Consider the following 25,792-nt stretch of genomic DNA (forward strand, 5'->3'; position numbering starts at 1 on the left):
GGTGGCTCTGGCCTCACGTCCTTTCTCTACTGTGGGTCCGCAGACGAAGCGGCTGTGGGGCGGACTGGGCCTCGCTAGTCCCGGAGCCCGAGCTGACGGGGCTGTATGGCCGCGCTTGCTGGCCCTTAGAGTAGACTGGGTGTCAGTGCCTGGGTGAATGCAGAATGCTCACGTGTAACGCGTCCCATGGCCGACCTGAATGCAGCGTCTGGTGGTGAGGGCGGGGGGGGTTTGCTAGTGCCTGTGAGTTTCTGTCCCTTGAGATTTTGTGCTGCGTGGGCACAGGGTGTCGGTGAAACAGTACGTGCTATATAAAGTGGCTAAATAGCAAAGCTGCTATATGAAGGGGGTGGAAAGTAAGAATCTCTTCCCGGCCTCATCCCTCTTTTCATTCCATGTCATAAAATTTACTTGTGTATACTCAGTTTCCTCCATTCCATGTAGATTATGAAAGAAGAAATGATGAAATGTTAACTACTAAGATAAATCACATAAAGCAGTTTTGAAGTTGTGTCCTTTAAGAACATGCAACATCCCTGAATCCATCAATTTTAGCAACAGTTCTTCTGACATGATGTGCCATTTATTAAGTAGATGATAGAAAAAGTTTTGGGAGGAGCCTTGGTAAGATGGCACTTTTTTCTTTTTTTTTTTTTTCCCCTCTCTAAAGCATTCTTCAGACACATCCAAAGAGTCAGTCTTTCAAAGGCCCATCTCAACATGGCTGAGATGTAACCTTTTCCAGGTTTGTGTATTCCACAAATACCAACTCCAGCCTAACAGGGATGATGACTATGTTATGTGGTGGCTGATGTACTTTCAGAGTTTCTAGTAATATGTTTGTTGCTGAGGCTTCACAGTAAGATGAGACTTTGTGTTACATAGAAAGAAAGCACCTTAAGGGGTCTGACCATGAGTATTTCAAGCTCAAAGGCATTATTTTTTCAAGCTCAGTGATAGAAACAAGGAATTGCAGCATTTGGCCTTTAGTTTCAAAGGCAAAGAAATTGATTGTAAACATGCAACTTTCCATAAAATACCCTAGTACAGCAGTAGGCTGGGCAGCTGTGAGGGAAGCAGGAGAGCCTGCAACTTGGAGGTTTTATCTGTGCTGGAGTGATTGTAAAGCATAGCATGAGCTAAATGTCTTAGTACACAGAGTGCCTATGACAAAGTCTTAACTATATCTTCCTGTATAGTTTAAATCACCGTGTCTGAGTTTAAACCAGATTAGCAAACAGAATGTTTTCCTCTCAGCCTCACTAAAATCATTTATTGTATTGACCTTTCTGGTAGCCTTCCTTGCTAAAAAAAAAAAAGAAAGTTACAGGAGTAGTCAGCCATTTGGTATTCTTTTTCCCCCTAAAATGTTCATTTTCCTTTGAGTATGCAAGCTTGAATTCCAGGAGGACTGACTGTGAGTTGAAGCATTAATGCTTCAGAGCACTGAAAATTAGAATGGGATGGAAAGTATTCCTGATTGTTAATTCCTAAGTTTAACAGACATGATTCATGGCCAAAAAACCAGTGCCTGGCTACAGGATTGAAAAAAACAGACATGAATGAGAGCAAAACTGGTATTTTTACATTGCCTCACAAAGACCAGTGCCTTTTTTCTGTTTGAAGACCTTTACAAATTTTAAAGAGATTTGAAACAGGGTTTGCAGTACCTTTGTAGCTGTCAAGTACTGTGTAACTTTGCTGAACTGGAAGAAATTTTATTTTGATGGGAAAAACTTACCTTAGGACATAATAAAACTTCTAATTGATGTCTTACATGTACTTGGTTGTTGCCAAAACAAATGCGGGGGTCATAATTAAACATGCACTCATACTAAAAGTAACTGTAAATTATTTTGAGCCTGTGGTATGTATTAATATGTCATATGCAATTATAGTATGAAAATATGTTTCAAAAAAAAGTAGGTTTTAGTGTGGTTTTTTTAATCAGTGTGGGAGTGTATCTGGTTGTATGAAGGAGGCCTTTACGTCCTAGTAGCTTAAATGGAAGCATTCAGTGTTGCAGAAGAGAAAGGAGCTATTTTTAGAAAGGAAACAAAAGTCACAACATTTTATAAGAGACCTTCCCATTTAGTGGCTGATGGCCTTGTCTCTCAGCCCTCTTGAGTCTGAACAAATGCTGCTCCACATTCGCTGGAGAAGTGTCACAGAGACTGAAATCTTTGTGGGAGAAATGTTACATGCTACTGCATTGACTTCCCTTCTGAGGCTGCTCAGCAAAGTATTGTTTCCTTTACGTTCCTCATAACGTGTTCACAATTTCTACATTGCTGTGGTGTGATATTTTTATTTTTTTTTCCACTTCAGGTATTTCAGGTATTTGCAGAGATTGACCACAGCACAGTGATACAGGTCTGTTGCTTCCCATGGCATGTTGCAGCTTTGTGTGTTTGTCTTGTGTCAGTGGGTTACCAAATGCCATGCTGTCTTTCAGTGCAGCATGGCACTAAGGCTAGAAATATCTATAATTGTTTATAATTTTTCTTACAAAAGTTGCAAGTTAATTTTGCATGTAAGGTTTGCTGCTTCTCAATACAAAATGAAATAGTCCAAAATATGCATGTCTGTCCCTCTGTGCTAATTCCTGAAAATGCCATGGGGTGCCCTGCAGTGTGCAAAGAGTAACTCTATATCTGGTTTGACCATGAGAGGATAGCACCATTGTTACAGTCACATTTTAAGATCGTTTCAGTATGTTACGTAGGTAGTTTTTGTAAGCATACACAAGGAGAGAAATAGAGACCCTCACTACCATTTTTATTTCATGTAGTTGTTATCAAAGATTGTCAAATATGGTGTTGTTATTAAAAGTAACTTAAAATGTGTTTGCAGGTCTTTTTAAGCAGATATATTTCCTTTGTGTCTTTCAGAGTATCTGCGGACTAGTGTCAAAGATCTAATTGCTGTTTACTTTTGCTACTCAGGCCAGCAGAGTTGAGGAAATTGCCAGTGTTCCTGTCTGAACGAAGCATCCATAAATTGTATACTTGCAGACTGCTGAATGCAATGGGATTACATGGGTATAATTGAGGGTCTAACTGAGGGTCTACAACCCAGTACTCTCTGAGAAAGACCTTGATTTCAGAACTGAGACTTGAATTTGTAGCACTGGAAAAGAAAAAGGCAAACTCAGCATGCTTTTGAAACTTAACTTAAAAGGGAGTATTGTTTGACCTTTTCTGTTAGTTTACACTGAAAGTGTAAACAATTTCTTGTTGGGCTAAATTCATCCCTCTTAATGAAAAAAAAACACAACCATATTTTACTTTGATATTAAATTACCTTTGCTGCTTCAGTCTGCAAGGCTTGCATGGTACTGTTTTAACAGGCAATGATAGTCCTTTTTTCTAACACAAATAGTGTATTTTTTTCTTTCTTTTTTTGTTGTCTTCCTTTTTTTTTTCAAGTAGAAAAAACTGGGGGAAGCAGAGGTTATCTATTCTTTAATGAGCAAACTATGAAAAAAAAGTTAATAATTATGATGCTGTGGCTACTATGTTTCTGACATAGGCATACATGTGTTTCCTTTACACATTCCAGTCACTTTGACAATGTCATCCAATATACATGTTTAAAAGTACACTTTGGAAGTAGCTGCCTGAAGTACCAGCTCTTAATTCTGTTTTTTTATAGCTATTGGTTAAATGGGCACATTTTCCCTACTTGGGGAATGGTCTGTTCCCCATTTCTAGCTGTTTTCTGCCATGGTAGATACTTGCCAAGTCGCTGTGGCAAAACTTGATATGACTGTTAGAAAGTGCATATTCCTGCCTCTCCAGTGTGACCACTGATCTTAATTATCTCAGTTTCAGAATGCCTGCTTTGAAACACTTAATAATGGAGACCAGTTCTAAACCTGTGTGCCTTTTTAAAAAATGGGCTCTTTTTCTATTCTAAATTGGCAGTTGTTCCAGCAGTTTCTATTATACAAAATACATGTTCACAACAATTCTAACAGACTGAACTTAAATTGCATTTAGTCTTCATTGCCATTCAAGGAGAAACTCAGTACTATCAAAGAGAGGAAACTTTCCTTCTAGATGACATTCAGAAACATTTTACAGCCATGTCAGTTAAAAGCATTTCATCTTCTATGCTTACAAATGTGGTAAGGTAATAATTTACTAGAACTTATTTTAATGAAACAAAATCCCTGAATGGAAGAGGAGGAGATTTTATCTTTTAAAATTGCTTAGTAATGTGTAGAAATTTGTTCCTGGAATCTGTAAGCCTTTTTTCAGGTCACTTATTTATTATGCAGGCATGCTTTTTGCTTCACGAAGCTTCTGTTGCCTTGGCATTAAAGCATACCAACTACGAACAGATTTGTTTTCCAGATCCATCAAGCATTCAGCTTCTGCAGTAAGTATTCCTTCAGCTTCATAGATAGAACTATTTCATGCAGTAGTTTAGAGACCTGCTAATTTTGCAGTCTTGCCAATTACATGCGTTAGCTGTCTTTCCTTTATTTCTTGTTATGCTGATCCAAACGTTTCCTATCAAGAACAAAATAAGATACTTGAATCGGTGAAATATTTAACCACACTAGTGTAACAGAACTTGGCAGGTACTGCTTTGCATATTCTTTTCTGTCTTTAAAGTCAGACCTAGCACTTATCAGGTCAGAAGTATTGCCTAGGTGTTAGAGCATTAGAGCTAGAGATACAGGAGACAGGTTCAGTCCCAGCTTCATCACAGACTTTTGCTAGGACAGATAATTTCTTCATATGTCAGTTTTCCTTTAGTGGTGTATCTCGATGCCACAATAACAAGGATTATATAAGTACCTCAAACTTAATTTTACACAAGCTCTTCTTAATTTCCCATTTTAACTGCTTAAACTGGAAGACTTACAATTAAGTTACACAATTTTCATTGTGAGAAAATGGAGCTTTGCAGCATGGTAGGTGGTTAGAGCTTGCACTCTGTGCTGCATGTGGAATGCTGAAATGTAAATTGTGTTCCCAGGTCAGAAGTTGGGTCAACAAAAGCACATGTCAGATCCTTCAAACCATTATATTGGGCAGTTTAGCCTATTTTGCCTACCTGAGGAGTTTCTTTTAGCATGCAGGCCACTTTGGAGAACAGATTTTGCCTTAGCCCTGTTTTTCATATACTATAAGCATTTGTGTTCTACTTAATGGAGTTTGATATTTTCATTAAATGTACTGAAATCTGATTCTGGGGTGTTCTGTTTGTTTGTTTTTAAATTTTCCTAAGATCTTTGCTTCAGTTGTACCTTTTGACATTGAATTCCATGATTTAATTATACACCATGTAAAAAATACTTGGTTTTATCATCATTAAATATGTTGCCATTCAATTTAGTCACAAGTTTCTTTGTATTAGGAAGATAAAAATAAGCAGTATATGATTTTATATCAGGTCTTTTCCATGAATGACACAGGAGGTCAGGGTTAGAACTTTATGAGGCAATACCTCTTGTGCTTAACACTGATCTTCAGCTCGTAGAAATCCTAACCCTGCACCTAGAAATGGCTTAAAGATTATCAAGTGATGATATAGCTTGACTAAAAGAAAAAAGTGTCTTAGGAATTCTTATGCCATTCTGGAAGAAAGAATGCTACTGAAGGTATCATTGTAGAATGATAATTATCTGGTTGGCTTTTTCAAAGTAATAGGATAAACTTAAATCTCATTGTAAACTGAATCTGTGAAAACCTGAAAACTAATGTAGGTCCAGCTATTCTGTTTTGAAATTAAGTTCAAGGCACAAGGGAAAATAAATAGGAAGACTTGAATCATTAAATATTTAAACTTAAAATAGTATGAGAGCTGTGAGGTAAAGGCTCTTTTTACTTGTCAAAACATTTTTAGCTAGAGAAAGTTACTTAAGTTCAGATTTACATTGTAGTTAATTATAAAAGTTCTGAATGTGATAAACCTTGAGCTTTTAGCAAATCTGAACAATCAAGAAGCTGGACAATGGAACAAATTCACTCATGGCAGCACACAGAATTCTCAATATTAACTAGAAAGATTCAAGATGAGACCTACTATTCCTTGTAGTCCAAGACACAAATGAGCAGAAAACTCTGTTTTAATTGTATACATTCCTATTCTTCAAATCATGATGTATATGATAGCATCATTACTGTCAACAAGTTGAGTGCAAACATGTGCCTCTGTAATATTTCTACTGTGAGTCATTCCCATTGATTCAAAGTTGAACTGTGAAGAGTAATGGTAAACCAGACATTTTCTTCTTGAAAATCTTTCAGATAGTGACAATAATTAGCAGGGGTAAAAGTCACTAAAATCAGTAATCTCACTTACAGAAACAGGAATATCTGATGTCCTGAGTGACTATGTAATTCCTATATAATTTTTTTTTCCCTTTATCAAGCTGGTTAACAAAGGTAGAAATGGGCTTGAGCTTTTTTGGTTGCACATAGAAATAAGTCTAGTTTTCCCCTCTAGCCTCCACTTCTCATATTAGCTTAAAAATATCACAACTATTAATAAATTTTTCTCTGTCTTTATAGAGAGTAGTCATTGAAAGTTTATTCTGAAGTACTTTTCCAAGATCTTTATTGAAGGTCTGAATATACAGCAAAAACATGTTCTACCATGGTTTTGCTGTGCTGTAAGTAAATACTTCAAGGTTTTAAAAGTCTGAATGAAAATAGGAAATGTTTTTGCTACTTACCTCTTATTCATCAATTTCACAAATAAATTGCATCCAAAATGCATGCTTGCCAAAGTGGATTGAGCTGGAGTCAGGCTAGAAATAATACAGCCTTTAAGTTCTTAGTGTATCATAGAAAAAAAAGAATGTGTATCTTTTTTTATAGGTCATCTTTTAAAGCTGTGAAGCTGAATTATGCCCCAGATCTGTCCTTGCTGAAAATTAGGATATTTTTGTATATTTTCTTGTTAGTCTGAATTCAAGCTATTATAGAAGCTTTCATGAAAGAACATGTCTATGATTTTGTGTGACTACTAAAATCAGCTGGCAATGGTATATTTGAGAAAGTATGAAGGAGGGTTTGTCATGTGGAATCCAACAATATAGTACTTTGTTTTTCTTAACAAAACCCTTCTGTCTGTCTATTTTGATCTTGCAGACAATGGCCTTCAGACACCGAAACACAAGACGAATTGAAGGCCTGGATAGCAATGTGTGGTAAGTAAAAGGAAAATATCTGCAAATTTCAGAATATGTCTTTCTCTGATATATTTCCTTTCCAGATAGGTAATTGTTGCCAATAAGAAGGTACATAACATTTGCTATTTCTGATGAAATATATTTGGCACCTACTTAGAAGCAGTGAACCAAATTCTGCTAAAGGAGTGATTTAATTCTTATTCTTGAGCTTTAAATATTAGGCTTAGGGCACTCTTTATCTAGTAAACCACCCAAGACAAGAATAACTCTTGGAGATAGCTAGCTTTAAAATGTAACATTAACTTCATTGAGTAATGTTTTTCAATTACACTTCATCTGTGTTTACCAAATGAGTCAGATTTCTTTTGAGTGTCATTATACTTGTATTTATGGTTTAGCTCATTATTTTCAATATGCTTTTTTTCTAGGTCATAAAGCAATATTGCTATCACTGGTAAATATGGGATTTTGTTAGTTGGTGAAAACACTAATTTTGGCTTATGAATATATATATGTATACAAGGTGTTTTGGTCAGAATCATAGAATAGTAGGGATTGTGGTGGACTTCCAGAGATCATTGAGTCCAACCCCCCTGCCACAGCAGGATCATCTTGGGCAGGTCACACAGGAATACATCCAGATGGGTCTTTCAAGTCTCCAGAGAAGGGGACTCCACAACCTCTTTGGGCAGCCTGCTCCAGCACCCATACAGTAAGGAAGTTTTTCCTTATGCTGATGTGGAACTTTCTGTGTTCCAGTTTGTGTCCATTTGCCCTTGTCCTATCACAGGACACCACTGAAAAGAGACTGGTCCCTTCTTGACACCCACGCTTCGGATGATTTCTGTTATGCACCCACCTGCATAACATTTAGGTGTCAGCTTATGTAAGATCTTGCAGAGGACAAACCAATCAGCATCTATGGTTTGCTAGCCTCAAGCTCATTTTTAGCAATTTGTGTTAACTTTTCACAGAACTGTGATGCTGTGTGGGTTGGTGTTCAGGGTTTAAAAAAAAAATCTTGTTAACATTTGGTTAGGAAGGAAAGGATGAAATGCAAAGCTTGCTTGTGAAGGGAGGAAAAAAATGGTTCAAGAATCCTAACATTTCTATGTGGCAAGCTACTGGGAGCAGTTAATGAACAGCCTGAAGGCATCTGTTGCCTAAAGTGCAACAAAAAATGTTAGGAAGAAAGTCTTCACTGAAAAAGTGATTTGCCATAGGAATGGGCTGCCCAGGGAGGTGGTGGAGTCACCATCACTGGAAGAGTTTAAAAAGAGCCTGTATGAGGCATTAAGTGCCATGGTTTAGTTGATTAGATGATGTTGGGTGATAGGTTGGACTTGATGATCTCGAAGGTCTTTTCCAACCTGGCTAATTCTGTGATTCTGTGTAATGTGTCTGTTCTAATTAGGCCTATTTTATTTTGCAAAAAGAGTAGGTTTAATTTCTGCCTGTATCCAGAGTTACTGTGCATGTGTGCTTGTGCACATCTGAACACAGTTCTACTGGCAGAAAAGTTATTTGATGGATCCAGAAAGTCAACCTTGTATTTGATTCCCTCTGACTCTGGTGGTTACTTACTACTGTCCCAGCCCTCACCTCTCCATGTGAGCACTCTACTTAAATGTGTTTCTGCTGCTGCTGTGAATTTTGCAAAACGAAATACTTCCCCCCTGCCCCCTTTTAATGCTAATGAAGGAAAGGATAATTTTGTATGGTATGTTAACCTTAAGCTATTTTTTCCCTTTAGGGTTGAATTTACAAAGGTAGCAGCAGATCCCTCAATTGTTAATCTTGGTCAAGGCCTTCCTGACATATCCCCTCCCAGCTACGTTAAAGAAGAACTGGCAAAGGCAGCAGCAGTTGACAGGTTGAACCAGTACACACGAGGATTTGTAAGTACTATGGAACTTGACTCTTGAGTTCAGTGGAGAACATGCCACAGGGAAAAGAAATCACTTGGCTTTAAATTGATTTTTATCTGTAGGTCATACTGACATGTACCAAATTAATTGGATCTAGTAGCCTTATCTGTTATTAATGAACATCCTCTCTGTAGGTTTCTTTAAGACAAAATCCTTCAAGAGCAAAATGATAGAGCACATCTGGGACAGACTGTCTTCAAAGAGTCAATTCAAAGTTTAAAGAGTGTAAATTATACATTTATCTCTGATTTTGGTCAGTGTAAACATGAATCTGATAGGATAATGATAAGTGAGAAAGAAACACCTGGTACCACTCGAGACATCACCTCTGGGATCAAGAAAATATTCACCTATAACATGTAGCAGACTTCAGAGGAGATTAGGAAGGGACGAAAGCAGTTAAGTTTTTGCCCCCAGAAGATACTCACTACTCATTCTGTAAGCTGGCCTGTAGCATTTATGTCGAGGTGTCTCTCATTGATCATTGTCCATTGGACTATTACTGTTTTAGTATGACATCTTCCTTGTTTGATTTATCTTTTCTTTTGTAGCAAAGATAAAGCCTAGTGAGAATCACATGCCAGGATTGCTACAAGACCCTAATGAGACTATCTAATGTTTCTTTTAGATGACCCTGGTATGCAACAGTGATAAAAAAATACTGTATAGATGGCAGGCCAGCAGTTGTGGTGGTAGTTGTGACATCTTTGTGTATATATTCCAACATGACTTTCTGCTTATTTGCTGAGAATCTGCATGCGTTAGGGACAACGCCTAAAGCACAAGCTGTCACAGAAAGCAGAGTGGAGGCTTCACCAGCCACTGTACCTGAGCAAGGCAGGCCCATAGATGGCTGAGGCCGGCCCCGATTGCCAGGCTAGGTTGTGGTGGTGAGGTGGGCCTGAGGTTAAGCCAGGAAGTCAATCCACAGCTCAGTGGTTGGATGTAACTGGTGATCACTGGGCAGGTCCAGGGTGACAGGTCAGGTCTAAGGTCAAGCCACAAAATGAAGAAACAGGTAGGGGCCAGGTTAAAAGACTCTATGGCCAGGTACAAGCAAAGTTGTAACTGAATTGCAGATCAGCAGCCTTACTGCATAGTGCTTAAGTGGAGCCCCTGGAGCAGGGGCTTAGCTCTGGAAAGAGAACCCAGGTAAGGCTGTCATGGTCCCTAAAGCTTATTAGGGCACTGAGGGCCCTGGCAAGAACAGAAAGGAAACCCAAATATTCCCAGTGACTGTAGTGTCATTCCATCCTTCTTTGGGTCATTTTGTTTAATCTCTCTTGGCTGTGTGCAGAGTCTCTGGAAGTGTGAGACAGAAATATATAAAACTCTCTATATAAACATGCAAGTATAAAGTAATTATTTTGTGTCAGACATGCGTAAGAGATGGCTGGGATTTAATGAACTTGTGGGGTAAGCATTAGTATGTTCATCACCCATGCTAAGTACCTCAAAAGTCTTTGCTGACCAGACAGACAAAGTTCGGAGGAAGACTGGCACTGAGAGAAAGGTTTACAGAGCAAATGGGCTACAGTCTACCTTCTGACAAATATTCACACAATTTGTAAATGAAGCATAAATATAATTTCCCTAATGCATGCCATTATTCAATATTTACTTTTATCTCTTTGTTCTTTTTTCCAAATAGTTAATTCCAATGATCATTATGAATGTTTGCAGATGTATTCTACTATAGACAGTAATGAAAGAGGAATTTTTACCATTATTTGCATCTTCATCCTTTGCACTTCGTCTACAAAATTCATCATTTCTAAGGTTTTTGAGCAAAATATTTGTGGTAGCAAATATAGGAGAGATGAGTATGAATGACGCACAGCCATCTGATAATTGAGATGTCTCAGCTGTCTGTGGCACTTGGACTTCTCATTGACTGTAGAGCTGTGACCTGTAGAGTGGCCTAATGTGACTTGGGTGGTGCAGCATTCCTGTGCAGCTGAGACAGTCATGGCAAGAGATGTTTGTCATTTGAATCAGCAATGACTTGTAAGCTTTAATTTATGATAATATTTTTGTTTACAGAAGGGTTCATGTGCAATATTTTAGTCAGTAATTTTCATTACTTATTTGTGTTTTCTCAAGAAGCTGTTTTCTATTTCTAGCAAGTGTGCAAAAAGGAAAAGTATTTTCACAGCAGGAAGCCTGTAGTCTTGCTGAGTAAACAGAATTGTACTTTCTGTAATGTGTATGATCATTGTTGCATATTTACTTTCCTGTTCCTTGCACTTTTGAGAAGAGTACATTAACTGCTATGTACTTGTAGGGGACACTGTAGTGAATGGTGCTCTGAGATATGACTATATGAATTATCATTGTGATCACAAGTGCTGTTTATCAGCAGTACACAATCAGAATAAAAAGATTACCCTTACACCAAAGAATTTTTAGTTGAAAGGTAAGAAACAGAAGCAGCTTCAGATGAAAATATGGACATGAAGGAAAGAGAAACTAAAGGAAGTAAGGCTGAATTTGTCAGAGTATTCACACATAATCACACAATGTTACGGGTTGGAAGAGCCTCTAGAAATCGAGTCCAACCCTCCTGCCAGAGCAGGATCACCTAGGACAGGATGCACAGGAACACATCCAGTCAGGTTTTGAAAGTCTCCAGAGAAGAAGACTCTATGACCTCTCTGGGCAGCCTGTTCCAGTGCTCTGTCACCCTCATCATAAAGAAGTGCCTCCTCCTGTTGATGTGGAACCTCATGTGTTCTAGCTTGTACCCATTGTTCCTTGTCCTATCCTTGGGCACCACCCAAAAGAGGCTGTCACCTTCATCTTGACACCCACCCCTCAGGTATTTATAGACATTGGTAAGATCCCCTCTCAGCCTTTTCCTCTCAAGACTAAAGAGCCTCAGGTCTCAGTCTTTTTTCATAGGAGAGATGTTCAAGTCCTGCAATTATCCTCGTAGCTCTCTGTTGGATTCTAACCTGTCTCTTCTCCTGCCTCTTGCCTTAGTTTTCCTGTAGGCTACTTGAAGCTATCCTGGGATGATATAAGAAGATAGAAATTATAATGCATCAGATACACAAAAATTAATTTCTTAGTAGATACAAATAAACTGAAACCAGTGTGCAAAAACTTTAAATTGTGCTACTGGTTAACAGCTGTTAGCACTGAAAGCTCATCTCGTATTTCTCTATTTCCCAATATATTATTTTGATGTATGTGGAAAATCCCCAAATACAGACTTTGTGCAGCATCAGGAGCACAACAGTCAGCTGCGTTTGTTTTTTTTGAACAGGGACATCCATCACTGGTGAAAGCCTTGTCTCAAGTCTATGGGAGAGTTTGTGGAAGGAAGATTGATCCTCTCACAGATATCCTGGTGACCGTGGGAGCTTATGGATCTCTCTTTAGTACAATACAGGCATTAATTGAAGAGGGAGATGAAGTAAGTTTTGATTTGAAATATTCACATGTACTCACTGAAATGAGAATTTGCCTGGTATTATTTGTCCCATTTTAAATACAAGTTAATGTTGGGCCTTCTTTCTGATCTTCATTAATTAGATTTGTTACAGTATCACAGAAGCCAGAGGAGATCAGCCTTCAGATGTCTTGCTACCATTCACCAACTCACAAACCCCTTGCTTTCATACTACTGCTACCTGTAGCTGTTTCTTTGTCACTGTTACTATTAGGTGACACACCCTAATTTCTTATTTGAGAAAACTTGAAGGATGTTGGCTGCAACGGAAGACTAAATGTGGTACGAAGTATTGCTGGTATTTGAGTAACCATCGTGTATTGAGTTCTGTTTTGAACCATTTCATATAGCAGCACAGGTAGCAGAAAAGTCTGTTAAAGGATTGCTAGTTTACTATACTAGCTGTGATGATTCATGCCTTCACTACTGATGTTGGCCTTTTTGACAATCATATTAAAAGTAATTTTGGGGGGTATTTGTAGTGGACAAGAACTTTTTGTGTTGTCATGTGTTTGTGCTGTCAGTGTTTTGTTGGTTTTGTTTGTATAATGTATTCCCATCTGCGTCTTTTCTTCCCTTTCTGTTGCTTTGATACTTCAGTTCGCTGCTATTAGCCTTTGGTGTTTTGTTTGTTTGTTGGTTTTGTTCTATTTTCTTATTATCTAGCCTCTATGCAGTTTTCTTGGAATTTGTCTTCATTTTCTAGCTGAAGATGTTCTGATAAAATTTTTGGGACTTAAGCCATTCTTCTTAGATTTCTAGATACTTGGAAGTCCTTGAATTTCACGGACAGAATTAGGGCAGCTGTGCTGTGGTTCAACAATTTAATGTTGCTGTCTTCCATCTTTGTCTCACACCTTCAAATCTGTGTGTAGGACCCAAACATTACTAATACTATATTTTAATTGTAATGTGTAACTGTAGACCAACAGCCAGGGTGCGTTATCAAAAGCGTGTAGTGCTTATCACACACAGGGTGAAGATGTTGTATGAGAGTCTAAAGAGGGTATTCTGCAATGTTAGATCAGGATGGAGTGGCAGAAACGTTATCAAGTTAGGTCACCAAAGTAAATCTGGAAGTATGATGGTGTCATGCATGGTCAGTTCTGTTTCTGATATTGATGATTGTAATTTCAGGTAATAATAATAGAGCCATTTTATGACTGTTACGAACCAATGGTAAAGATGGCAGGTGCAAAGCCTGTTTTTATCCCACTGCGATATGTGAGTAGCCTTAAAAAAATTATTTACCATATAAAGTTTCTCATCTATACTTAATACAGTTTGATGCTTTACTATGTATTTTTTAATAATATCCAATTTGATAACAATGAGATAGATTGCTGTAGTGTAAATCTGAGACAATGATAATCCAAAGCAGATAGAATATTTTAGTAGTGTTGGAGAAGGTGGGACGATGTTTATCATTTACTTTAATTTGTGCGTTCTGAAATCTGATCCAAATTCCTTTTTGGATGTCATCAGAGATGTTTTCAGTGCAAGTAAGGGAAGGAGAGCTACATATCAGTGTAATTTCTGTATCTGCTGGTTTTCAAAGATCTGGTTTCTGATCACTTCAGCAACTCCTGTTGCATGAACACCATGAAATCAGAACACCAGGGTAATAAAACCCCCAGGACTGCAGTAGGAATAGCTGAGCCTGTTCCTCTTCATGCCCTCCTTCTAGGGATATTTTGGATGACAGGGTTCCTCCAAGTATTTTCTGTTTCACATTGTTGGTTTTGGTCTGACCCTCTCCCAGTAATATGCTCTTTGTAGTCTGTAGCAACTGGCCCAGACTTTATTGTGTTAATACCAGAGCATCTCCCAGAGCTTCAGTGGTGCAGATTTTTTTGCTGTTAGAATATTTTCATATGGGCAAGGAGGAGGAAAAGACCTTGTATCTCTTCAGCAGTGGTCAATCTAGCCAAGCAGGCACACACTTGTTCTAGTGTCTGGGAAGACCATAAACTCCTATGACATATGACTTGGCTTCCTGCATTACACACCATTATAATCAGCATATGTGTAACCAGATACTGGAAACCAGTTCCTGGGGAAGCTGTAAAACAGACAGTGGCCATAGAGGACCACCACTGTCATAATAATTTCCCTTGCTCTTAGCCTCCCTGCCTGTTCCTACAAGTGCCTTCTCCCAGGAGAGCAGGAGAGATTAGATAGGTTAAGTATGGTTACAAAATTGTCTAAGGGTAATAAGCTGGGCATCTCTGCTTAGGGTATGACATATTCTATTCAACTAATGCATAAATTATTGGTTGTTTTTTTTTTCTTTCTAGGAAAAAAAAGGAAAATCTGCATCTAGTGCTGACTGGGTCTTAGATCCTGATGAACTTGCAAATAAATTTAATTCCAAAACCAAAGCAATCATTCTGAATACCCCACACAACCCTATAGGCAAGGTAAGAGCCCTGCTTTAACACTACTGCAATTTCAGAGTATGCCTTAAATACTGTGATTAATGCATTTTCTCTTACTTTCTTGTATACCAGGTGTTTAGCAGAGAAGAGCTCCAGGTAATAGCTGATCTCTGTATTAAACATGATACCCTGTGCATCAGCGATGAGGTGTATGAATGGATGGTGTATAAAGGAAATAAACACATTAAAATAGGTACTGATTTTTTGGTAGCATCTTAGAAATGGTTGTCTCAGAGATAATGGTTGCTGGAAGGAGCTCAGACTTCAAGCTTTGACTATTTTACAATGTTTAGAGGAGAGATCCTCTCTTCTCTGAAAAATATTTTAAAGAATAACTTAGACATAGAATTAAAAAACACTTTTAAGTGACTCCAGAGCACCTATCCATAGATACCAGTGGGACTAATAGTCATGAATCACTTATGATCATTGGAATATTCAGTTCCTTTGGCCATGACAAGTATAACTGCTGTTCCTTGGACTATGCTCTGAAAAACTTAATGGAAGGAACAGGGATTAAAACTTCCTTCTCAAAGCATTGTAGAGATAACCAGTGAGGGAAATGCATAGTGGAAACAATTATTTTTGCTCCATTACTTATAAAAATAAAAGTCCAAAACATATAAAGGTTAGTGTGGAGAAAGTGCATAAACACTGTCCCTCAAAAGTACAGAGACAGCATTAAATAATTGACATTCAATTCAGTGAAGTCACTGCACGGCTGTCTGAAAGCATGCTGAGACTTCAGGCAGTATTGTTACAGGGGAAAGTACCATTGCAAGAACAGAAAACCAAATATGATGCTGTGTCCCTGTCCCCCTTGTTTTGCTTCTGGATCCGAGTTTACTGACGTTGGTGGAATTACACCCACTGTCTTAGAACAAATTGATCTAGTGCAGGTTACCAAACTCCTACCCCGATCCTGTAATGCTACAGCTAAGCATTTATGTAGAATTTCTGGTGTGATAGTCGTGGTTCAGATCTGCTGATACATCTGAGCTGGCTGAAGTCTAGAACTTCCTTCTTACGTACAGACATTCTGTTTATGATGGTAGTGTCTTGCATGAACTCTTATGATACACTTATTGTCATAACGGAGGCACATTTCAGTTGTGTGCAACAGAGCCATTTAGTTCGAGATTAAACAATGAAATCAAGAAACGTAAGTACAAGTTAGACATGAAAAATCTTAGCTTTTTTTTCTGGCTTTACCACTGGCTGAACACTGAGTAACCTTGCTTCTATGCTTCAGTTCTATTTATGAAGATTGGCAATGAAAGAAACTTTTTATTACTGGGGGCTACATAATTTTAAAAATGATTCTTATAAATAATAAAAAGGAAATTCTATCTAAATCACCTTGCAAAGCTTATTACATGGTGATTGTATTGGCTGTGCATATGCTATGAGTCTGTTTTGAAAGTGGCCTAATGTCATGGCTCTTGGGATGCCTTGATGGTGATACCTTCTCAAAGACCTTCAGACGTGGAAGAAAGGGAACATTTTGGGTACATTATCATGGTAGTGGTCTGAGTCACTGCATCCTAACCAGTTACCACAGTAACCAATCCTGTGTGGCTCATCGTAACCCAATTACAAAGTAAAATGAGTTAAATTAAAGCTCTCTTCATGGTCTTAGCAGGTGATTCATGCAAACAGCTGTCCTCAGAACCAAAATCTCTGTGGGTGGTGTAAGGTAATCCATTTTCTTTTGCAATGGCAGCAGGTCTGAACACTCATGCTGTCAGTTACGCTCTGTCTTAGTGTACAAGTGATGAATTCCTAAGACACAGTAACTCTGTTGTTCATTAGTATCACTATTGTAATTTTAATGCTTCAAACAAAAACATTTCCAGTTGAACAAAAGGCATTCTGCAGTTTAGCATTAAATGCAAAAATACCATGTAATGATAATGCAGGTTAAAGCTTGTACAGTTATCAGCTAGGTTTAGGTACATATTCTCTAACAGATCCCATGATACCATCTTTAGTGTTAAAATGACTATAAAACCTTCATGGTAACACTGTAAACAATAACATTCTTTCAGTAAAAGAAACATGATTGCTCTTTTTAACCTAAGTTTCTTAAGTTATTTTTTTTTAGAAGTCTATAAAGATAGTACAAGAAAAATGAATATGCTGTTTTACTATTTGAAAACTCTTGTTTCCGTATTAGTCTCTACATATCCCATCAAATGCAGTGATGCTTTGTGAGAGATGCAAAATGAAGATTGCATCAATTTGTGGAGTCTGATGGTGGTTCCCTGGTAGAATGTGACAGGGGTTGCTAGACACAGATCATAAAGTTAGTAGTCTTTGTGCTGTCACTGAAGCAGTTTTCTGTAGTGTAGAGCTCTTCATCATGTTTCTTATGGTTATCTGACTTCCGTAAAAGCGTGGGCGTCCTCTAAGTAATGATTAGGGTTGCAATGGCAGATTTAGAGATTGCATCTCATTAACTGCAGATTCCGAGCAAGCCTCTCAACAAGCTGAGTGCCATCTCGGCTAAAGGCTCATTATGTGTGCTGGTTTGCACTTTAGATTTTAAATTGTAGTCAGACTTGGTTATGGTGTCATACAATGGCACAGAGGAATTTCCCCCTCTATTTAAAACTTGCTGCTTGTAAAAGCAATGGAACTGCTTCTTCCCTGTGGCCTTTTGCTGTTGCTACTGTTACATTCTGACTCCAAGGCTGAATTTCTATGATGGTGTGGCAAAACAGTCTCACAAGAGGGCATCAGCAGTGAAATGAAGTGCTTTTTGTAGTCTGTGAGCGCTAGTTTGGTTGCCATTAGGAAGTGATCTATACTCTTGACCTAGCTAGCTAGAAGATGTATCCGTTCAAACTACCTTAATCCTTACAGAAATCCTTAGCTTGATGTTACTGTCAGTCCTAGACCTGTTCAAATTACGAAACAAGACAATCTTTCTTCACTCTGCTAGTTTTCTGATTCTTGTGGTGTTTGGTTCCAGGTTAGAAATCTAAGTAATTATTTTCTTTTTCTAATGTCTTAGCCAGTGACACTCAACTAGACAGTTCTATTAAAATGGCTTGCAGTGCCTGAATTACCGTTGTATATGGTGCTATTACCAGGCATCAGGAATAATGCTGTCTTGAGATGAATGGGTAGCCACTGATTAGATCATATCAGTCTTATGAATAATTAAGCATTTGAGCTGTGGATAATGTAGTTTTCACGGACTGTGTTTGTAATTTTCTGCCTCTTTCTCCTTTCATTAATCCTTACCTTCTTTTCATGCCAAAATGCATTGGTCCATATATCCTTTCTTATTTGTTACAATTGATATAATTTTACAGTATTCTCAGTGCTTGCTTAATAAGCTGCAATGATATATCTACATGCAGGCCTGAGCTAGGGGCAGTAGAGTTTTTCTAACTCCATAGCATGTGTGAGTGCACCTATACTCAAGTGATTTTGTTTTATATACAGCTATGTTGCCAGGTATGTGGGAAAGAACAATAACTATAGGAAGTGCTGGAAAAACATACAGTGTAACTGGCTGGAAGGTAAGAAGAATCAGCATAAAGAGAGTTCACTTATATAAATAACAGAGTGCATTTATTTCACTGAAAGAGTCTCTGGTTTTATGACCTGTCCCTTTGAAAGCTGTCAAATCTTCATGTCTCTGAAACATGAAGATACCATTCAGTTGGAGCAATTACCTATCTATACCAGGCATGTTTTAATTTTCCTCTTGTCTCTTGGTTTAATAAGCTCTTGTGAAAAAACTGCTCTAAAAAATAAACACGGTGTGATTTGTTCAAAACCAGTCAAGATTCCTGGAGAAAATACAGATATTGTAATATTTTAGCTTTCCAGTTTTATGGTGATATTTTCAGATTGTGTTAGTGGTATGTTTTGGGGAGGCTTCTATTTCTGTAAAATATTTAGTGATAGTATCTTGCTTGACTTCAAAATACATATCAGAAAGCAAACAAAAATATTTAAACCTTTGGCAACTAAATTCTGTCTTCATACTGAACAGTGACATATGAGATTCATTAGTAAGGTTTTATATTCAAACAACCTTTGACACAGGAGCTTCTGAGGTAGAATAATCCTAAACCAAAATGCTCAATTTGATTTCTAACCCTTGTTATATGAAGAGTTAAAAGTTTGTTTAGTACTCTATGAGAGATAGGTATAAGTAGAACTGCAACTGCTGACATAAGTCTCGGGGTTGTTTTTTTAATGGCATCATTCAGCAAACTTTTTGTAAACCAAGCATTTTCTTAATTCTTTATCAAAACAAATTTACTACCAATATTTGAGAGAAAAATTGATACAGTGGCTAATTTTAATTCTTTGTTAATATTGAGTAACACCACAGCTCTAAGTTTAACATATGAATATTTTCTTCCCTCAGCTTGGTTGGTCTATTGGCCCTCAGAACCTGATTAAGCACTTGCAAGTTGTTCATCAAAATACACTGTATACTTGCCCAACTCCCTTACAGGTAGGTGATGGAGCAGAGAAGGTTATTTTCTGGTGCAGCAAAGCTGTAGGCCTCACTGTAACAAAACAATCACAACTATGAATTTGAGTTGTCAAAATATATATTCAGGGAGCAAGAAGAGGAGACAAGAGAATGAATGACAGTCTTTCAGACTTTCTTCTTTTACCTATAAACTGCTACTTCTTGTGTAAAACATGACACAATCTATTTCCTAGCAAATACAAGTATAAGCTGTTACAATAAGATCTGTCTTCCAGTGTCTAGTATTCTATGATGCATTCTGATTGATACTCAAACTTGGCTTCAGATTGTAAACTCTTGTGTCAAGGACTGTGACCACTGTATATGGTTAGTACCTAGTACATGATTGGGTGCTTTGAGTGTTGCCTGTCTCAGCGCAAAGTAAACACACTTGGACGTAGCTTGTGTAATCTATGTATGCTGATTGGCTTACAAAGAGGCAAAGAAAAATCCACATGGTTTCCCTAAGAAGTGTGTGTCTGTAAGTTCACTGAGTGTCCATCAGTATTTTGAATGTTAATTATGTTTCCAGGAGGCTTTGGCACAAGCGCTTTGGGTAGACTACAAACGCATGGATGACCCAGACTGCTATTTTTACTCGCTGTCTCGAGAGCTGGAAAGCAAGCGTGATCGGATGGCTCGGCTGCTTCAAGAAGCTGGACTAAAGCCTGTCATTCCAGATGGAGGATACTTTATTATTGTTGATGTTTCTGCACTAAGTTAGTATAAGGTTATTATTAAAAAGGGTGTGGAAAGCAAATACTATAGTTAATCTGAAAATGCAATTTTAATTTTAAACTATGCTCTCATGTCATGCTGGCATAATGTTGTCAGAAGTATTAACCAGGACTGAAATGTTGTGTTTGACCATAGCCAGGGAGGTAGATTTTTATAAGCTTCGGTAAAGCCTTTGTTTGTGTTCCTAACTACTGTCTGTTTTGCAACTCTTTGGCAAAGTTTTAGGGAGGATAAAGAAGGTGGATAAAAATTTCTGTTTTCAAAAGGCCTATGATTATGAAAAAGTTTTGAGAGCCAGGGAGACCTAGCTTAATATCCTGAGTTTGTACCATTTGTACTTTCCCCTTTCTGTTTGGTTGGTTTTGTTTGTTTTTCTTAATATGAAATCATACTCTGAAGGCATTCTGATTTCTAAACAATCTAAAGTGAAGTGCTGCCAAAATTTACAAAACCTTTTGGAAATTCGGGTTAGGGTAACTTTGGAGAACGAATTCCCACAGGGGAATGTTTTCACATTTTTCAGTAACTGGTCCCAATGCCACTTGTTATTCACAAAGAAATGTTTAAATGCAGCTGGACCTCGCAGTGCCATTGTGTGTCACAAAGATTTTAGATACCCTAGTTTCACAGATGAAAAAACTGCAGTTGCAGTGATTATTGCAGTCCATATAATAAATAGTCTTCAGTGTCCTCCACAGACCTGATACCTCAGTAGCCCAAACTTGAGGATTTCTTGGACTGCTGTATGGTTTTCTTCCAAGCTACGTGTTTGAATTTGTTTTGAATGGAAAGCAAGTGCTCAGGTCAGAATGGAAAGGATCAATCTGTTGGCCTATTTTAATTGTTATTGTACAATTTATTAATTATCTTTTTAAAGTAAAGACATTCTTAGTCTTAAGTGGTAACTATAATAAAATGCTGTTAATTAATAGCTTCCCAATGGAATCTAGGAAATCTTACTTGTTTTCAATTTAATATTCTAGATGTGGATCTCTCTGACGTAGATGAGAAACAACCTTATGATTATAAATTTGTCAAATGGATGATAACATCTAAGGTAAGGCATCTCAGTCACGTGAGGAAGAAGTTCTTCACTGTGAGAGTGGTGAAGCTCTGGAATGGGTTGTCCAGGGACGTGGTTGAGGCCCCATCCCTGGAGGTGTTTAAGACCAGGCCGAATGAGGCTCTGGCCAACCTGATCTAATGTGAGGTGTCCCTGCCCATGGCAGGGAGGTTGGAACTAGATGATCCTTGTGGTTCTTTCCAACCCTGACTGATTCTGTGATTCTATGCTAGTTTTAGAAATGCTTTTCTATTGAAATCAAGAGCAATGCAACTGTATTTACTCAATAATATAGTAGAGATACTCTATTCAAAATATTACTTGGTATGGATAGTAACTGCTGATAATGATGTGGCTAAAATATTGCTGAATATGCTTAAAATGTACCATGTAGGTTTGTGTTACATCCCAACAGTTTTCTTTCAGCATGCTTAAATGCTACTTTTACAAAAGTACCTTTGAAATGTTTTGCCTAAGAAAAGTAATTTGAATTTACTTAAGCCTAGCTAGTGCATATGAAACCAAACCTTGTCTTTCCCTCACGTGTTTCTGGTGATAGGTTGGACTCAATGATCCTCGAGATCTCTTCCAACCTTAGTTATACTGTGATACTGTGTTGGGAGGTAGAGTTCTAAAAGCCAGAAGAGTAAAACTATCACGCTTAAAACAGATTTATTTTGTTGTAACAGATATACCAAATAAGCAAACAATATTTCTGTTTTATGTTTCAGAAGCTGTCAGCAATTCCTCTTTCAGCATTCTGTGGTCCTGAGACAAAAAGGCAGTTTGAAAAATATATACGTTTTTGCTTCATTAAGGTAAATTTGTGTCCTGGGAAGGCTGAAGACTCCTAAAAAACAATGCAGTACAGAAAGATGCAAGAGACTGATACATTTTGCCCAGGATCTCCTGAGTTGGATAGTTTTAGGAACAGAAAGTTAGATTCGTGTAAAATTCAGCACAAAGTAGCTTCAACTGTCCTTTTGCTGGAGGACTTAAAACCACAGATATGTGTGGCATGGCTATGAAGGACAAGTGGCAGAAACCAATTGGGTAGGCAGGCCTCTTTTAACTTACTGTATTGATTTTTAAAAACATTGTTGAGTAGTGGTAACAGTGAAAATGAATGGCACAGGTACCCTACCAGTTAAGGTGAATTCTTTAACCAAAGCAGGAATTGATTGTACAGCAAAGTGCTCTACTCCATGACCATTCAATTTCCAACTACAACAGTGAAGAGGTCTCCTTCAAGGTTTAGCTCACTTTCCTGAAAATACATAGGATTTCACAGAAGCTCCAAATTACAATAGAAAACTAAGACACAGGAAGTCATCTTACATGTTTATTGTGAATTGGCTGACTTCTGACATTTTTTTGAGCACTTTCTTTCACACATTCTTCCTCCTCTTGAATCTGTTCTTGAAAAGGCTGACAGACTTTGGGGACAGATACATAATCTTTGATAAGTCCACAGCCCTAAGATGTTTTCCATTTGTTCAGTAACAGGGCCAGCGTAGTGGAACGTGCAACTCCTTAACTGTTGAAGTGTAAAGACTGGGTCTTTAGCTTGAACCAGTAATGAAAGGGAGTGTTTGCTCGTGTTACTTAGTTTTGAGATACAAAGACTATGATATACTGAGCCAGTAACAAATACAGGCTGGGCTGAGAGTAGCTCTGAAGAAAGAGACCTGGGTATATTGATGAGAAGCTCAACATGAGCCAGCTGTGTGCTCACGCAGCCTGGAAGTCAACATGTATCCTAGATAGCAGGCCACGAGAGGTGATTATTCCCCTTTAACTCTGCTCTTTTGAGACCCCACCTGCAATACAGCATCCAGTTCTGGTGTCCCCATCATAAAGACACACAGCTGTTGGAGCGAGTCCAGAGGAGGGCCACAAAGATTATACAAGGGCTGGGACACTTCTGCTATGAGGATAGCCCGAGGGAGCTGGGGTTGCTCAGCCTAGAGAAGATAGGACTCTGGAGGGAACCTTATAGCTGCCTTCCAATTCCTGAAGGGATCCTACAAGAAGACTGCAGAGGGGCTTTTCATAAAGGTGTCTAGGAATGGGACAAAGGGGAATGGTTTGAAGCTGAGGGAGTAGGGTTAGACTGGATCTTAGTATGGGGTGGTGAGACTCTGGAATAGGTTGTTCAGGGAGGTTGTGGATGCCTCCTCCCTGGGGGTGTTGAAGACCAGGCTGGATGAGGCCTTGAGCAGCCCAGTCTAGTTGAGAGGCATTTCCTAACCGTGTCAGGGAGGTTGGAGTAGATGACCTCTAAGGTCCCTAAGCCATTCTATGATTCTACAACAAGGGGCAATGGTTTGAAACTGCAGCAGCATTTAGGTTGGACATCAGGAGGAAGTTTTTCACAATGAGAGGTGAAATACTGTAACAGGTTGCCCAGAGATGTGGTTGAGGCCCCATCCCTGGAGACATAAAAGATCAGAGATGATATGGCCCTGGGCAGCCTGATTTAGTTGGAGGTGTCCCTGCCAACTCCAGGAGGATTGGGCAAGACGATCTTTGAGGGTCCTTTCCAGCGCAGTGCAGTCTATGAATCTGTCAATCTGCAAACAACCAGGATGAAACTAGGTGGTTGTAAATGTAACTTGCCCAGGATGAAGAGCACTAATCATGTCAAGTTAGACTACTTGTATGACTCACCAGGTTGTAGCCAAGCCACCCAGCTGGCCAATGTATAGATCACCCATATTTATGAGGGATCATGTTGAAACAGTTTACAGCATAACTTGGCTGTATGGAGGTCTAAAAATCCCAATTGTAAACATAATGATTAGGAAACGATGCTATCGTGTCTAATACAGAGCTGCCAAGTACAGCACTGCATAAATGCCAGGTATTTATTATAAGTACTGCTTTCATTGAATTTGGTAGCATGACTACTGAGAAAATATATTTTAAATATACCTAATAAACATTTGTGAGAATCAGCACTGAATTCTTTGTGTAGGCTGGTTTTGTAGCTATAACTGTTACTGAAAAGCTGACAGACATTCACAGGATGCGAGTGGAACTGCCAAATACTGAGAATCATGACTGCTACTCTCTTCTCAAGAACTCCATACTTGGCAGTAATAGTAATATTCTTTGTTTTGCAGAAAGACAGCACACTAGACGCAGCTGAAGTGATCCTGAAGAGCTGGAATAAACAGACAGCCTGATTTTTCTTATTAACCCTTCCATCTGGTATAATTATTTAAAAGTAGGAGAGGTTATTGCAAATTTAAAAACAAATTACTTAATACAGTGCAGAATCAATATGATGTTGTAAGCAACTTTGTGCTGCCACCTGCTGAGGAGTTAAAATGATTTACTGAAATGCATTTAGTGCAACTCAGATTATTTTTAGACTTTTCAAAATGATGTAATTTTTTTTTCTTTAAGAAAATCCATGGGATTCACTTATTGTACTGAAAATAAAAAATTTGTAGTACTGTGTGTAAAAGAAATAGGTGGTACAGGTATTTTTAAACAAGAAAAAAGTGGGAGGTGGTTTTGGGATGAGTATAGCAACTAGGGGTGAGACTTAAATAGCTTGCAATGGAGAAAAATTAAGATATACCTCATATTTGATAACTGCAGTGACTTTCTGCATATCTGTCTACCCTGTCCATGCACAAATTGCACAGCCTTAAATAAACTGATTTACTTAAATCACTACAGAATTTATACTGTAGACAAGACCAAAAAGTGCTAAGTTGCTATTTTTCCACAACGGTCATGTGTTTTTCTGGAAGTATTCAGTCCTCAATAAAATCACAACAGCAGCATCTAGAACAGGAATTCTATTTACTCATGTCTACCCAGTTAGCTATTACACGGATGGATGCACAAGGCAGAATAGAAGACTTTGTTTTAGAGGATCCTTCACAATAAGATGTACAGTGACATAAATAATCCTATCATCCTTTTTCTTACCACGTTTGCAATAATGGTAACTTCACAACAAACTTATTTTAAACACTGATGTTTCCATTGTTATGTTTGAAATATCTCACTAGTATGCTAATGATTCACCAGCTAAAGCACCAGATTTGTGTTGGGACACACAGGTGACTATGTTTTGCATTGCATATAGGTGCAAAGTCTTACTCCTCTGCACTGGTTTGTCTGGGATTAAGAGTTAATTTGCTTCATAGTAGCTGGTATGGGGCTATGATTTGGATTTGTGCCGAAAATAGTGTTGATAACACACATTTTAGTGACTGCTGAGTAGTAGTTACACAGTGTCAAGGCCCTTTCTGCTTCTCAGACTGCCCTGACAGAGAGAAGGTTGAATGTGCACTAAAGCTGGCAGAGGCCATAGCTGGGGAAACCGCCCTAAACTGGCAACAGGGATATTCCATATTGTGTGTCAGTCATGTTCAGCAGTAAAACTGGGGAGGAGATCAGTGGAGTGGGGGCTGCTCTCTGGGAACTGGCTGAGCACCAGTTGGTTGGTAGTGAGTAATTGTTTACATTTGCATCACTTGTCTTTCTCAGGTTTTACTTTG

The 25,792-nt window shown here is 38.3% G+C and overlaps 1 protein-coding gene across 3 annotated transcripts; it reads left to right on the forward strand.

Annotated features, from left to right (window-relative positions):
• The first annotated feature begins 678 nt into the window (after positions 1–678).
• Positions 679–25,585, forward strand: KYAT3 (kynurenine aminotransferase 3). 3 transcript variants are annotated; one of them, XM_054165203.1, is made up of 17 exons: positions 679–745; positions 2,329–2,373; positions 2,892–3,041; positions 4,283–4,383; positions 6,528–6,628; positions 7,110–7,168; positions 8,904–9,048; positions 12,347–12,496; positions 13,670–13,756; positions 14,830–14,952; positions 15,043–15,163; positions 18,424–18,500; positions 19,361–19,450; positions 20,004–20,190; positions 21,193–21,266; positions 22,004–22,090; positions 24,398–25,585. In XM_054165203.1, exons 6-17 carry the CDS (start codon positions 7,113–7,115, stop codon positions 24,458–24,460), a joined length of 1,260 nt encoding a protein of 419 aa, XP_054021178.1. In that variant the 5' UTR covers positions 679–745; positions 2,329–2,373; positions 2,892–3,041; positions 4,283–4,383; positions 6,528–6,628; positions 7,110–7,112; the 3' UTR covers positions 24,461–25,585. The 3 variants fall into 3 exon arrangements, with proteins under 3 accessions (XP_054021178.1, XP_054021177.1, XP_009898646.2); XM_054165202.1 differs by lacking the exon at positions 6,528–6,628; XM_009900344.2 differs by lacking the exons at positions 2,892–3,041; positions 6,528–6,628.
• Positions 25,586–25,792: the final 207 nt, after the last annotated feature.

The sequence above is a fragment of the Dryobates pubescens genome, chromosome 11, assembly GCF_014839835.1.
Source record: "Dryobates pubescens isolate bDryPub1 chromosome 11, bDryPub1.pri, whole genome shotgun sequence".
Classification (NCBI taxonomy): domain Eukaryota; kingdom Metazoa; phylum Chordata; class Aves; order Piciformes; family Picidae; genus Dryobates; species Dryobates pubescens.

What these genes read in the sequence shown, in the direction of transcription:
- KYAT3 (XM_054165202.1), top strand. An exon ending in GGCCTGGATAGCAATGTGTG is followed by an intron (nt 7,169 to 8,903) that starts GTAAGTAAAAGG and finishes TTTTCCCTTTAG; the next exon opens with GGTTGAATTTACAAAGGTAG. An exon ending in CTTGCCCAACTCCCTTACAG is followed by an intron (nt 19,451 to 20,003) that starts GTAGGTGATGGA and finishes TTATGTTTCCAG; the next exon opens with GAGGCTTTGGCACAAGCGCT.